General features: G+C 38.6%; 1 protein-coding gene across 7 annotated transcripts in view; it reads right to left on the reverse strand.

Annotated features, from left to right (window-relative positions):
• The window catches only part of PACRGL (parkin coregulated like), a 54,992-nt gene that overhangs the window by 27,437 nt on the left and 12,328 nt on the right, over window positions 1-15,227 (reverse strand). For all 7 annotated transcript variants that reach the window (XR_004027388.1, XR_004027385.1, XR_004027384.1 and 4 more), the window contains 4 exons: window positions 13,727-13,817; window positions 10,532-10,666; window positions 9,912-10,019; window positions 388-468 (listed from right to left, as the gene is read on the reverse strand). Coding sequence is in view for 1 of the 7 variants with exons in the window: in XM_030801362.1 (XP_030657222.1) it covers window positions 388-468; window positions 9,912-10,019; window positions 10,532-10,666; window positions 13,727-13,817 (415 nt within the window). In the remaining 6 variants the exon portion in view is untranslated. The remainder of the gene's footprint in view (window positions 1-387; window positions 469-9,911; window positions 10,020-10,531; window positions 10,667-13,726; window positions 13,818-15,227) is intronic.

Below are 15,227 nucleotides of genomic sequence, written 5' to 3' on the forward strand. Positions count from 1 at the left end.
ATCAAACAGAAAAAAGTATTTTTCCTCAATGAGCTAAGTTAATCATTTGGTTTTCTCAACTTTTTGATGGTCAAAACTAAACCACTGAAAATACTTTAAAGAAAAAAACTGTACCACTGTGCCACATGGAGTGCCACATTAAGCACTGTGAAAGTGTACAAGCCCTATATTTATTCAACCTGAGTCTGGTCTGAGTCACAGGGCTTAAGAACAGTGTGACCGAGAAACAGAAACTCTTGAGTTCTAAAAGGAAAATAACTATCAATTTCACATAGTTACCTGTGGCTGAAATGAGATAGTATATGTTATATACATGTCAATTTAGTAATACACCTAAAAGTTAAAAAAAAAAAAAAAAAAAGACTTAAGGAATAATATTCTACTTACACTTCCGCCACGTTGCTCTAGCTTTTGTAATGCGCTCGTGATTGGCTCTTTGAATTTCTTGTCCATTAATCTCTTGGAAAGCTTTTAAAGTAAAATTAGGGGGAAACGAAATGACTTTAAACTTAACAATGCTCACCATACTCATAAGTAAATCTTCAGGAGCACCCCTTGTTTTAGATTTCAAGGCTTCTTTTAGGAAGCATCTCATTGAAATTTACATATATAAGGTACCTCTGTATTTGTTTTCAAAAACAATGAATTCACATTATTTCAGGTAAAACCAATCCTACAAAATCTGCTTCAGTATGCTATCTGAAGTAAGGTTTCTATAAAACAGCATATTTTGTGATTTTGTAATTTGCAAGAGCATTGAGGACCATGATGGAAAGCTGTGCCTCTAAAACACACATTTTCCTGCAATAAAAAGGGAAGAGAGGACAAAGGATGGAGGATTTACATGAGTAATTTATAACAGTGAATGCCCTGGGGATGGACAGGGTCCCTCTCCAGTCTTCCAGTTGCTTTCTTCAGACTGCATTACCCTACTGAATCTGTATACACCCTGTATAGCACAGAGGTTTATAGGCAGATCCATGGGCCATCAGCATCAGAATCACTTGAGATGCTGTTTAAAAATGCAGATTCTTGGGTGTCACACCATACTTAACCAGAATCCCAGGGCAGAAGCCCAGAATCTACATTTTTAAGCAAGATTTTCAGGTGATTTATTCCCTCTTTAAAGTCCCATACATTTGCAGCTCAGAAAAGGTATAGTTTATTTTGCATAGAGGAAAAAAATGAGTTGTATACAGGGGTTCAGTAACTGGTTTTGAAAAACTTTTTCTAGAAGAATACCCTTTCTTCCAATAAACTTCTAATGTAGAAGTCTATAAACCAGATGAAAATGAAGGCTTTGAGGCTGAAAGGTATGGAAGATGGGGGTGAGGGACGAAGGGGGTCTGATAGCACCTCATTGACATCCTCAGTGGTGTCTGTCTCATAGTGAGTGGTAACAGACCAGGAACTAACCCTCACACAACCTATTTCTAGAACTCTTTATATAATACCAGGATCTGATGGTCAGGGTGGTGTCTAGGTCTTCCCAAAGTGCTGGCAGCCCAGGAAAGCTAGATACCCATTCAGTCAGTCCTTGTCTAGGAAAAGCAGAGCTCTGAGGAGGAATGCAAGTGACCAAAGATAAATGCCACTGACCCAGAAAGATTAGAAAACAAAACAAATGTATACAATTGTTAATCTGGTCTTTTCTTTCTGCCATCGGAGGTGGAACTGAGAGGCTATTTAGGAAACCTTGTTTGACTGACTTTGAGGAAGGATCCAGTGTGATTCCTTTTCTCTACATATCACATCCCCTTGACTCCATCCCAATTTTCTCAGCAGATGTCCTTGCTGCTTATTTCTACATCCCCCACCCACCTGCAAAAAAAAAAAAAAAAAAAAAAACCCAAAACCAACAATCTCCACAAGGACTGAGAGCATGCCTGTTTCTGCTCAGGATTATATTCTCACTGCTTGGCATACCTGGCACAAAACAGGAGGGCAGAGTGCAAGAGATTATTACTAAACTACTGAATATTTCAATGAGTCACTTTGTATACTAGTGTGAAATTCCTGTAGTTGGTCAGCCACACCCCCTGACATGAAGCTTACAAATATCTGCCAAGATTCTCTTTCTTCTGTCATAAGACTCCTCATATGTCAAGGCTTCAGAGTCTATTCTCACTATGTCTTCTCCTCACTGGAAACCTCACGGAATTTCATCTACCACCTATGAGCATACCTATCCCTGATAAGAGTCACCATCGCAACTACTTCTTATACTGTTAACCAGGTAGTTCCTGGGGTGTATTACACTAGTTGTGGAATAGGAAGTTAAAAATACAGTTCTAGGATCTCTCATATGGATGGATCCAAGAAAAAAACAGTGGAACCATTATCAAAATCATACCTCAGCTGTGAAATACAGAAGAATGCAGACAGGGAGGTCCTATCTAAGTCTTTAATCTTTCTATCAGTATGCGGTATAGAATTTCCCTTGCCTAATGTTTGGCCCTTGCCCCATGTTTGGCCCTTGCCCCTAGCTCTTGAATGATAACCTCTAAGCTCTTGGAATGTCCTCCCGGATAGGGTATCCTTGTCAACATGGGAGTTTCAGGTGACACCAGGTAGTCTATACAATGTCATTTATGATGAGAACTTTGGCTCACAGGGTATTAGCTCGATTTGTAGAGAGGGCGTAGACTAATGTCAACCACACAGGCAGGCAGTCTTGCCTGCAAGACAGACACCAATAAAAACCCTGGACACTAAGGCTCACATGAGCTTCTCTAGTTGGCAATACTCCATGCACATTGCCACACATTGTTGCTGGAAGAAGTAAACACTGCATGAAGAGGGGGGCAGTTCCAAGATGGCTGAATAGGAACAGCTCCAGTCTACAGCTCCCAGCATGAGCGACGCAGAAGACAGGTGATTTCTGTATTTCCAACTGAGGTACCGGGTTCATCTCACTGGGGCTTGTTGGACAGTGGGTGCAGGACAGTGGGTGCAGCGTGAGCCGAAGCAGGGCAAGGCATCACCTCACCCAGGAAGCGCAAGGGATCAGCGAATTCCCTTTCCTAGCCAAGCAAGGCTGTGACAGACGGCACCTGGAAAATCGGGTCACTCCCAACTTAATAATGCACTTTTCCAATGGTCCTAGCAAACAGCACACCAGGAGATTATATCCCACACCTGGCTCGGAGGGTCCCACGCCCACAAAGCCTCGGTCATTGCTAGCACAGCAGTCTGGGATCGAACTGCAAGGTGGCAGCAAGGCTGGAAGACGGGCGCTCGCCATTGCTGAGGTTTCAGTAGGTAAACAAAGCAGCTGGGAAGCTCGAACTGGGTGGAGCCCACCGCAGCTCAAGGAGGCCTGCCTGCCTCTGTAGACTCCACCTCTGGGGGCAGGGCATAGCTGAACAAAAGACAGCAGAAACCTCTGCAGACTTAAATGTCCCTGTCTGACAGCTTTTAAGACAGTAGTGGTTCTCCCAGCATGGAGTTTGAGATCTGAGAATGGACAGACTGCCTCCCCAAGTGGGGCCCTGACCCCTGAGTAGTCTAACTGGGAGGCACCCCCCAGTAGGGGCAGACTGACACCTCAGACGGCCGGGTACCCCTCTGAGACGAAACTTCCAGAGGAAAGATCAGGCAGCAACATTTGCTGTTCAGCAATATTCGCTGTTCTGCAGCCTCCACTGCTGATACCCAGGCAAACAGGGTCTGGAATGGACCTCCAGCAAACTCCAACAGACCTGCAGCTGAGGGTCCTGACTGTTAGAAGGAAAACTAACAAACAGAAAAGACATCCACACCAAAACCCCATCTGTACGTCACCATCATCAAAGACCAAAGGTAGATAAAACCACAAAGATGGGGAAAAAACAGAGCAGAAAAGCTGAAAATTCTAAAAATCAAAGCACCTCTCCCCCTCCAAAGGAACACAACTCCTCGCCAGCAAAGGGACTAAGCTGGATGGAGAATGACTTTGACAAGCTGACAGAAGAAGGCTTCAGACAATCAAACTTTTGCGAGCTAAAGAAGGAAGTTCGAACCCATTGCAAAGAAGCTAAAAACCTTGAAAAAAGATTAGACAAATGCTAACTAGAATAACCAATATAGAGAGGACCTTAAATGACCTGATGGAGCTGAACACCATGGCACGAGAACTACATGACGAATGCACAAGCTTCAGTAGCCAATTCGATCAAGTGGAAGAAAGGGTATCAGTGATTGAAGATCAAATGAATGAAATGAAGCGAGAAGTGAAGTTTAGAGAAAAAAGAGTAAAAAGAAATGAACAAAGCCTCCAAGAAATATGGGACTATGTGAAAAGACCAAATCTACGTCTGATTGGTGTACCTGCAAGTGACAGGGAGAATGGAATCAAGTTGGAAAACATTCTGCAGGATATTATCCAGGAGAACTTTCCCAACTTAGCAAGGCAGGCCAACATTGAAATTCAGGAAATACAGAGAATGCCACCAAGATACTCCTTGAGAAGAGCAACTCCAAGACACATAGTTGTCAGATTCACCAAGGTTGAAATGAAGGAAAAAATGTTAAGGGCAGCCAGAAGGAAAGGTTGGGTTACCCACAAAGGGAAGCCCATTAGGCTAACAGCGGACCTCTCGGCAGAAACTCTACAAGCCAGAAGAGTGGGGGCCAATATTCAACATTCTTAAAGAAAAGAATTTTCAACCAAAAATTTCATATCCAGCCAAACTAAGCTTCATAAGTGAAGGAAAAATAAAATCCTTTACAGACAAGCAAATGCTGAGAGATTTTGTTACCACCAGGCCTACCCTAAAAGAGCTCCTGAAGGAAACACTAAACATGGAAAGGAACAACCAGTACCAGCCACTGCAAAAACAAGCCAAATTGTAAAGACCATCGAGGCTAGGAAGAAACTGCATCAACTAAAGAGCAAAATAACCAGCTAACATCATAATGAAAGGATCAAATTCACACATAACAATATTAACCTTAAATGTAAATGGGCTAAATGCTCCAATTAAAAGACACAGACTGGCAAATTAGATAAAGAGTCAAGACCCATCAGTGTGCTGTATTCAGGAGACCATCTCATGTGCAGAGACACACATAGGCTCAAAATAAAGGGATGGAGGAAGATCTACCAAGCAAACGGAAAACAAAAAAAAGGCAGAAGTTGCAATCCTAGTCTCTGATAAAAAAGACTTTAAACCAACAAACATCAAAAGAGACAAAGAAGGTCATTACATAATGGTAAAGGGATCGATTCAACAAGAAGAGCTAACTATCCTAAATATATATGCACCCAATACAGGAGCACCCAGATTCATAAAGCAATTCCTTAGAGATCTACAAAGAGATTTAGACTCCCACACAATAATAATGGGAGACTTTAACAACCCACTGTCAACATTAGACAGATCAACGAGACAGAAAGTTAACAAGGATATCCAGGACTTGAACTCAGCACTGCACCAAGTGGACCTAATAGACATCTACAGAACTCTCCACCCCAAATCAACAGAATATACATTCTTCTCAGCACCACATCACGCTTATTCCAAAATTGACCACACAGTTGGAACTAAAGCACTCCTCAGCAAATGTAAAAGAACAGAAATTATAACAAACTGTCTCTCAGACCACAGTGCAATCAAACTAGAACTCAGGATTAAGAAACTCACTCAAAACTGCTCAACTACATGGAAACTGAACAACCTGCTCCTGAATGACCACTGGGTACATAATGAAATGAAGGCAGAAATAAAGATGTTCTTTGAAACCACTGAGAACAAAGACACAACATACCAGAATCTCTGGGACACATTTAAAGCAGTGTGTAGAGGGAAATTTACAGCACTAAAAGCCCACAAGAGAAAAGCAGGAAAGATCTAAAACTGACACCCTAACATCACAATTAAAAGAACTTGAGAAGCAAGAGCAAACACATTCAAAAGCTAGCAGAAGGCAAGAAATAACTAAGATAAGAGCAGAACTGAAGGAGATAGAGACACAAAAAACCCTTCAAAAAATCAATGAATCCAGGAGCTGGTTTTTTTGAAAAGATCAACAAAATTGATAGACCGCTAGCAAGACTAATACAGAAGTAAAGAGAGAAGAATCAAATAGATGCAATAAAAAATGATAAAGGGGATATCACCACCGATCCCACAGAAATACAAACGACCATCAGAGAATACTATAAACACCTCTACGCAAATAAACTAGAAAATCTTGCAGAAATGGATGAATTCCTGGGCACATACGCCCTCCCAAGACTAAATCAGGAAGAAGTTGAATCTCTGAATAGACCAATAACAGGCTCTGAAATTGAGGCAATAGTTAAAAGCTTACCAACTAAAAAAAGTCCAGGAACAGACAGATTCACAGCCGAATTCCACCAAAGGTACAAGGAGGAGCTGGTACCATTCTTCTGGAACTATTCCAATCAATAGAAAAAGAGGGAATTCTCCCTAACTCATTTTATGAGGCCAGCATCGTCCTGATACCAAAGCCAGGCAGAGACACAACACAAAAAGAGAATTTTAGACCGATATCCCTGATGAACATCAATGCAAAAATCCTCAATAAATTACTGGCAAACCGAATCTAGCAGCACATCAAAAAGCTTATCCACCATGACCAAGTGGGCTTCATCCCTGGGATGCAAGGCTGGTTCAACATATGCAAATAAATAAATGTAATCCAGCATGTAAACAGAACCAAAGACAAAAACTACATGATTATCAACAGATTCAGAAAAGGCCTTTGTCAAAATCAACAACCCTTCATGCTAAAAACTCTCAATAGATTAGGTATTGATGGGACATATCTCAAAATAATAAGAGCTATTTATGACAAACCATAACCAATATCATACTGAACGGGTAGAAACTGGAAGCATTCCCTTTGAAAACTGGCACAAGACAAGGATGCCCTCTCTCACCACTCCTATTCAACATAGTGTTGGAAGTTCTGGCTGGGGCAATCAGGCAGGAGAAGGAAATAAAGGGTATTCAATTAGGAAAAGAGGAAGTCAAATTGTCCCTGTTTGCAGATGACATGATTGTATATCTAGAAAACCCCATCATCTCAGCCCAAAATCTCCTTAAGCTGATAAGCAACTTCAGCAAAGTCTCAGGATACAAAATCAATGTACAAAAATCACAAGCATTCTTATACACCAATAACAGACAAACAGAGAGCCAAATCATGAGTGAACTCCCATTCACAACTGCTTCAATGAGAATAAAATACCCAGGAATCCAACTTACAAGGGATGTGAAGGACCTCTTCAAGGAGAACTACAAACCACTGCTCAACGAAATAATAGAGGACACAAACAAATGGAAGAACATTCCATGCTCATGGATAGGAAGAATCAATATCGTGAAAATGGCCATACTGCCCAAGGTAATTTATAGATTCAATGCCATCTCCATCAAGCTACCAATGACTTTCTTCACAGAATTGGAAAAAAACTACTTTAAAGTTCATATGGAACCAAAAAAGAGCCCACATTGCCAAGACAATCCTAAGCCAAAAGGACAAAGCTGGAGGCATCACGCTGCCTGACTTCAAACTATACTACAAGGCTACAGTAACCAAAACAGCACGGTACGGGTACCTAAACAGAGATATTGACCAATGGAACAGAACAGAGGCCTCAGAAATAATACCACACATCTACAACCATCTGATCTTTGACAAACCTGACAAAAACAAGCAATGGGGAAAGGATTCCCTATTTAGTAAATGGTGCTGGGAAAACTGGCTAGCCATATGTAGAAAGCTGAAACTGGATCCCTTCCTTACATCTTATACAAAAATTAATTCAAGATGGACTAAAGACTTACATGTTAGACCTAAAATCATAAAAACCCTAAAAGAAAACCTAGGCAATACCATTCAGGACATAGGCATGGGCAAGGACTTCATGCCTAAAACACCAAAAGCAATGGCAACAAAAGCCAAAATTGACAAATGGGATCTAATTAAACTAAATAACTTCTGCACAGCAATAGAAACTACCATCAGAGTGAACAGGCAACCAACAGAATGGGAAAAAATTTTTGCAATCTACTCATTTGACAAAGGGCTAATATCCAGAATCTACGAAGAACTCAAACAAATTTACAAGAAAAAAACAACCCCATCAAAAATTGGGTGAAGGATATGAACAGACACTTCTCAAAAGAAGACATTTATGCAGCCAACAGACACATGAAAAAATGCTCATCATCACTGGCCATCAGAGAAATGCAAATCAAAACCATAATGAGATACCATCTCACACCAGTTAGAATGGCCATCATTAAAAAGTCAGGAAACAACAGGTGCTGGAGAGGATGTGGAGAAATAGGAACACTTTTACACTGTTGGTGAACTGTAAACTAGTTCAACCATCGTGGAAGACAGTGTGGCAATTCCTCAAGGATCTAGAACTAGAAATATCATTTGACCCAGCAATCCCATTACTGGGTATATACCCAAAGGATTATAAAACATGTTGCCATAAAGACACATGCACAGGTATGTTTATTGCGGCACTATTCACAATAGCAAAGACTTGGAACCAACCCACATGTCCAACAACGATAGACTGGATTAAGAAAATGTGGCACATATACACTATGGAATACTATGCAGCCATAAAAAGGATGATTTCATGTCCTTTGTAGGGACATGGATGAAGCTGGAAACCATCATTCTCAGCAAACTAGTTCAAGGACAGAAAACCAAACACCGCATGTTCTCACTCATAGGTGGGAACTGAACAATGAGAATACTTGGACACAGGAAGGGGAACATCACACACCGGGGCCTGTTGTGGGGTGGGGGGAGGGATACCATTAGGAGATATACCTAATATAAATGATGATTTACTGGGTTCAACACACCAACATGGCACACGTATACATATGTAACAAATCTGCACGTTGTGCACATGTACCCTAGAACTTAAAGTATAATTAAAACAAACAAAAAAACACTGCATGAATAACTCCACTAGGAGAAGAAAACCGAAAACTCCATGCCTGGTCTCTCATGGACCCTGCCCTATGTGCCTCTTACCTTTGCTGATTTTAATCTTTATTATTTTTTGTGTTGTAAGAAACCATAACAGCCAATAACAGCTTTCCTGAGTTCCATGGATCCTTCTGGCAAATCATCAAACCTAAGAGTGGTCTTGGGAACCTCATGGGCTGCACAGGGTCCCAGTAAATATTTATATTAAAGTTACACATATCAGGAAAAAGTCTCTTCCTGAATGCAATTTACAGATTCACTAAAACATCACAATGAAAAACAAAAATACTTACACATGTTTGGTAATATATAATTACACAAGACAGTGTATGGGCACCACTTAAATTCATAGTTAATCAACATGAGCATAATACCATCTTACTGTTCATTAGCTTTTATCCATTCAACTTCTGGTTTTTTTTGAAGTGCAGACTCGCTCTGTTACCCAGGCTGGAATGCACTGTCACAGTCTTGTCCCACTACAACCTCCACCTCCCAGGTTCAAGCAATTCTCCTGCCTCAGCCTCCTGAAGCTGGGACTACAGGTGCATGCCACCACGCTTGGCTAATATTTTGTATTTTAGTAGAGACAGGGTTTCACCATGTTGCCCAGGCTGGTCTCAAACTCCTGAGCTCAGGCAATCCACCCACCTCAGCCTCCAAAGTGTTAGGATTACAGGTGTGAGCCACCACGCCCGGGTGGTTTACTTTTTATTATAACCCTGAACTCTGCTCCTGTAGGTGCTTTCCATTTAAAAAACATAATACAAGTAATACTGTCCATTAGTAAAATGTTTTATGAACGATCTGTATATTTTTTGCTAAGGATGATGAGATTTTTAAGGTTTTGAGTTGAAGATTTGAAGTTGTTAAATCATGAAGAGATATGGATGGTGCATGATACATACAGTCAATCATTATCTAATCTTTGCAGTACTTACGCCTGTAAGCAGATGCTTCAGATGGTCGTTTAGAGAAGGACCAACAACGACACTTAGCTGAACTAGAGCATTCAATCCTCTTTCAAACACTTCATCATCCGAATGGATCTGTAAGGTTGGTTAGTTGGGGGGTGTATGGGCATCAGGGAAGAGAGGAGAAAAGGAAAGAAAAGATAGGTTAGAAAAAAGAGCAAGCAAGTAGAGAAAACGGTAACATTGATTAAACATTTAAAATCAGAAGATAGTCAACAAAACCTAGAATTTTAAAAATAACCTTCAACACAGGACATCTGAAGCAAAAAACAAATTTTCCATCTGACTGAAGCATTAACTAAAATATATGTAGCATACAGAAAGACTGATTTGAGGTTCAATACTTCCTCTAATTACTTAAAATGTCCCTTTTTACCTTTAGTACATCCTCTAAAGATGTCTTCAAGTATGTAGTCATCTGGCCCTGAGTAACAGTTGCCTAATTCTGCAAATATGTCAGAATCACGGATAAAGGACTAGTTTGCATATAATTTGGAGGAAAAAAGGCATACAATATTCTAAATATATTACAGCTTTCTTTTCTATCATGTTTTCAAATATAAAGTACAATGAAATAAATGACATACCAGAGCTGCCTTTAGCACAGGAATCAGTCTAGGTAGCAAAGGAATAGCTTTTTCAGGAGCACCTTTGACCGAAAGTAATTCTCTAAAACCCTCCTTTGACACAAAAGTGTATGGATGCTTAGTCTCTCTCAGACCCTGCCAAAGACCAAGAGGAAACATGATTTATTACCCATTTCATTATGCTAATAACAGAAAAATTGAGTCTTTACTTGCTTAAACAAAAATCAAAAATTTCATTATTGTTTTACTAATCATGATTATAATTTCAGCAGTTACAATTTCAATTACACTGAGAAACTGTGGGACAAAGGGTCCCTTGGTATCCCAAGGGAGACTGGTTCCAGGGCCCCCCCTCCAATGGATACCAAAACCCATGGATACTAAAGTTCTTCATATAAAAGAGCATAGTATGTGCACATACTGCCATATACTTTAAATAATCTCTAGATTACTTATAATGCCTATTACAATGGAAATCTTCATCAATAATTTTTATATTGTATTATTTGTATTTTTGCATTGTATTTTTTTTAATAGTTTTGATCTGCAGCTGGTTAAAACTCTAGATGTGGAACCCATGGATGGGAAAGGCCAACTGTACATGAGACAGGAGTAATCTCTACCCACAGAAGGAAAGGGAGAAGAAAAAGAAAAAAATAAGAAAAACGAAAAGAAATGGAAAACAGGGGAGGCAAGCAAAAATATAAGGGAGGCAAGCAAAAATATAAGAAAGAGAAAATAAAATAGGAAGGAAGGAAAAAGCAGGAAATGGAAGGAGGAAAAGGAAAGATAAATGAAAATACGGACAAAAAGAAGGGAAACTCACTACAATAATAAAAAGATTTTATGTACACTCACTCTCTGAAAGCAGAGCAAATTAGTCTATGTTTATAACCATTCCTTTATGAATGCATGGCTATAAGACCCCCTACATTTAGTGATTTTATGACTTAATAAGTTTCTAAAATAAATTTCCTTCATATTCAAGTATTTTATATTAATGTATTTAGAAAGCAAGTATCATACTATATGCATTTTAAAGGCACGTTAAGATTTTAAATGTCATTTGTAACACTGAAATGCAGTATGAAAATATTTTTAAAAACTGTAGATCATATCTCACTATGCCTTTCACTCTGAATGCATTAGAAACAATTAGCTAGTACTCTTTTATGATTTAACCAATCACAGTGAGTCAAGATAAAAGGGCCATCTGACTTTTTTCAAAATGATAAAGCAAAACAAAATCCACAGTAAACTCCTTCAGTTTGACTAATTATCTATGAAGAAATATAATAAGCTGCAAAATCATGCTTAGAAAAACCAATTTTCAAATAATTTGTCCTTCAGACCTAAATATCTGCTTCCAAATAGTAATCAAACATTTCCTTTCCTTGAAGTTGTCATGCTTTTGAAAACCATCCTGCCAAGCACATGGGCGTCATTTTGGATCAAATAGCAGTGTCCTGTGTCCTGTTCCTTTTGGAGATAAAAACTCTCAGATTAAAAGCTGAAGTGGATTTCAGCAGTGGTTCTTCTGTCACTACTTATCTGTTAGTAAATGAGGCCAGGAGAAAGATAAAAATCTACTCAATACAGAAAGAAAAGCATGGACATGTGGACAATAGGTATATAAACGGCTGACTTTAAGCAGAAGTTAGAGTCCCTTTAAGGATATCCCAAATTAAAACACTCCCTGTACAATACGATTAGCTACACTACACTTTCAAAGCTATCACCAGTTTTGATTAGTCTAAAAAAAAAAAAAAAACATGGTTTACTACCTGGTATAAAAGGCTTAAGGTTTAAAAAATAAGGAAATGTAACTAATTCTGTGTGTGTGTGTGTGTGTGTGTGTGTGTGTGTGTGTGTTTGAGATAGCATCTCACTCTACTGTGCCTGGCTAATGTGATGTATTTTTTTCTTTTCTGTAGAGACAGGGTCTCCCTATGTAGATCAAGCTGGTCTCAAACTCCTGGGCTCAAGTGATCCTCCTGCCTTGGCCTCCTAAAGTGCTGGGATTACAAACATGAGCCACAGCACCCAGCCTAACCTTTAATGACAACCTCGAAACTGAATTTCAAAACAGGCTACCTATAAAAATACACTGCTTGTAATACTCAGCAATAAATTAAGAAAAACAAAACTTATAGTCTTTGCTAGTAACTGGTTAGTTTACTCTTAAGAGAGTAAACATACTTGGAGAATTAAACGAGGAACTAGAGATTTTGATGTTTCATTTTAATTAAGGAATCTCAACTGGCAAAATTACATTTTTCTGTTGTGCTCCCACTTGGTCCTCCCCACTGGTTTTACAGGAAAGGCAAACGATATTAACCTAAAAAGGCACTGCCAGGTTTATACAGTAAGTTACACAGTAGTAACTAATCTAAGTAAAACTATCAGTGAAAGAACTCAGGTGTTTTATTACTAATATCACCCAAACTCTAATCATTTGTTTCTTACTAATGACAACAAAATGATCCTTAACTTTTAAAAAGTCAAGTAATTAAAAGTTTAAATACAAGACAACTGGTTAATTCATTTCTCTACTTTTGATTCTAACTCTAACAATAAAATTCATAGAAGACAGCAATGATTCACTTGAAGCTAAGACTCCACCAACATTTTTCCTGACACAAATATTAAATTATATAAAGGAAGCTATCAAAAGTTTTTTTTTTTAAATAGTCTATAAAACCACCTCCATGATATTGTACTGGAAATGTACAAGCATAGAGCTGGAGTGTTCTCCAAAAGAACAATTAGGTAGGTAGTATCAATTCCCTAAGAAACACATCAAGCCAACACGATTGGTTGTACATAGAACCACTTACCACTATCTGACAGTTTTCAGTTTAATCCCTGATGCTTTCCTGATTTCACTAGTACCAAAAAATCTCTCTCCTCCTTATGAGTCCACATTTTTTTTGAAATAAGTACAAATATTTCATCTAGTTATCTACAAATCCCTATGCAGACTAATTCCATGTTTATAAAGCTGATTAATCAATTTCAAATAACTATATAAGAATCATAATTCATTCCTAAGGGTGTGTGGTGTTTCAATGCCTATTGTGTGCTTCGCTTTTCAAAGGCATAGAATGAAATTTACTGACGAGCTACAAAGTAGCATTTAATGCCATTTTTAATGTTTATTTTCTGATAAATATTCAAAAGAGATAGCATATTTACCTCAGCTAAAGTAATAAGAAGTGGATCAAATGAAAGACTTTCAGGAGGACATTCCCACTGTAATCTGTGTTTTACTGAACCATGTACCAATCTAAAATATAAAAGTCAGTGAATGCAAGAGAAAAATATAATTCTATATTAAGCAGGGATCATCTAACATACAGTATAACCGTATCAGATTTATTTTGTAACATGTAGGAATACCATAACTTTATAAGATAGTACAAGGACATTTTACAAAGCAATGTCAATAATCCTACAAATTCCTAGTCTTACAGCAAAAGTGACCCACACGTGTTAAGGTTACAGTTTTGGTGCTTAAGCATGTTGCTGTCTGTGAATCTTAACACAGATGTTCCAGGTGATATCTTTCAGTGATATGACACAATAGGTAATCTACAGAAATGAAAAAATGCAAACAAAATGTAGTAATTATTAAAAATGTTTTACAAGGAACATTGTTTTTCAGATATAGATCATGTAACCCTAACACTAATAATCTGAAGGCTAAACCAAGTTTCATCTCTGTTAAAGAGAAGAAAACCGAGGCCAGGAAGGTAAAATGGCCCATTCAGGGTTACAAAGTGGTGGCCCCTGAATTAGGATTTCTGCTTCTTTTAACTGCTTTTTTTTTGAGACGGAGTTTCACTCTTGTTGCCCAGGCTCAAGTGTAATGGCGCGATCTTGGCTCACCACAACCTCCGCCTCCCAGGTTCAAGCAATTCTCCTGCCTAAGCCTCCCGAGTAGCTGGGATTACAGGCATGCACCACCACACCCGGCTAATTTTTTTTTTTTTCTTTTTTAAAGTAGAGATGGGGTTCCTCCATGTTGGTCAGGCTGGTCTCGAACTCCTGACCTCAGGTGATCCACCCGCCTTGGCCTCCCAAAGTGCTGGGATTACAGCCTTTACTGAGGAATAACTAACATGCAATAAACTGTATATATTTACAGTATACAATTTGGTATGTTTTTATGTACGAATACACTCAAGGAACTATCATCACAATCGTGACAGTGAACTTAATCCACCAACCTAAATGCTTCTTTGAACTCCTTTGTAATGTTCTCGACTTCTTGACTCCTTTGGGCTTATTTGCATTTGCATAAGAGTAAGACGTCTCTGTAGTATTGTCTTTACATTTTTGCAACAATAAGTTTTTGAGGGGTGGGGAGTAGAGAATTAAGAACCTTTAAATAGGGCTTCAATTCAGAATCTAAATATGAAATAACAATAAACTGAAGAGTATTTCTTGAGCTTATTTTTCACTCCAAATCTGAAAATACCATTAAAAACTAGATTTCTTGAATTTTGGAACAAAAATAAATAAATGTGATTCTTTCCATAATCAAAATAAAATTTTCTATCATCTAGAATAGGCTATAACTGGATGTACTCTGAAGAAATAAATGCTTTACAGAAATAAATTGTAAAATGATATATTATCCGTAGTCTGTATTTTTTTTTTAAAGTTCTGACATCTGTCTAGAAAGGTGGCAAGA

The sequence above is a fragment of the Nomascus leucogenys genome, chromosome 20 (genome assembly GCF_006542625.1).
Source record: "Nomascus leucogenys isolate Asia chromosome 20, Asia_NLE_v1, whole genome shotgun sequence".
Taxonomy (NCBI): Eukaryota; Metazoa; Chordata; class Mammalia; order Primates; family Hylobatidae; genus Nomascus; species Nomascus leucogenys.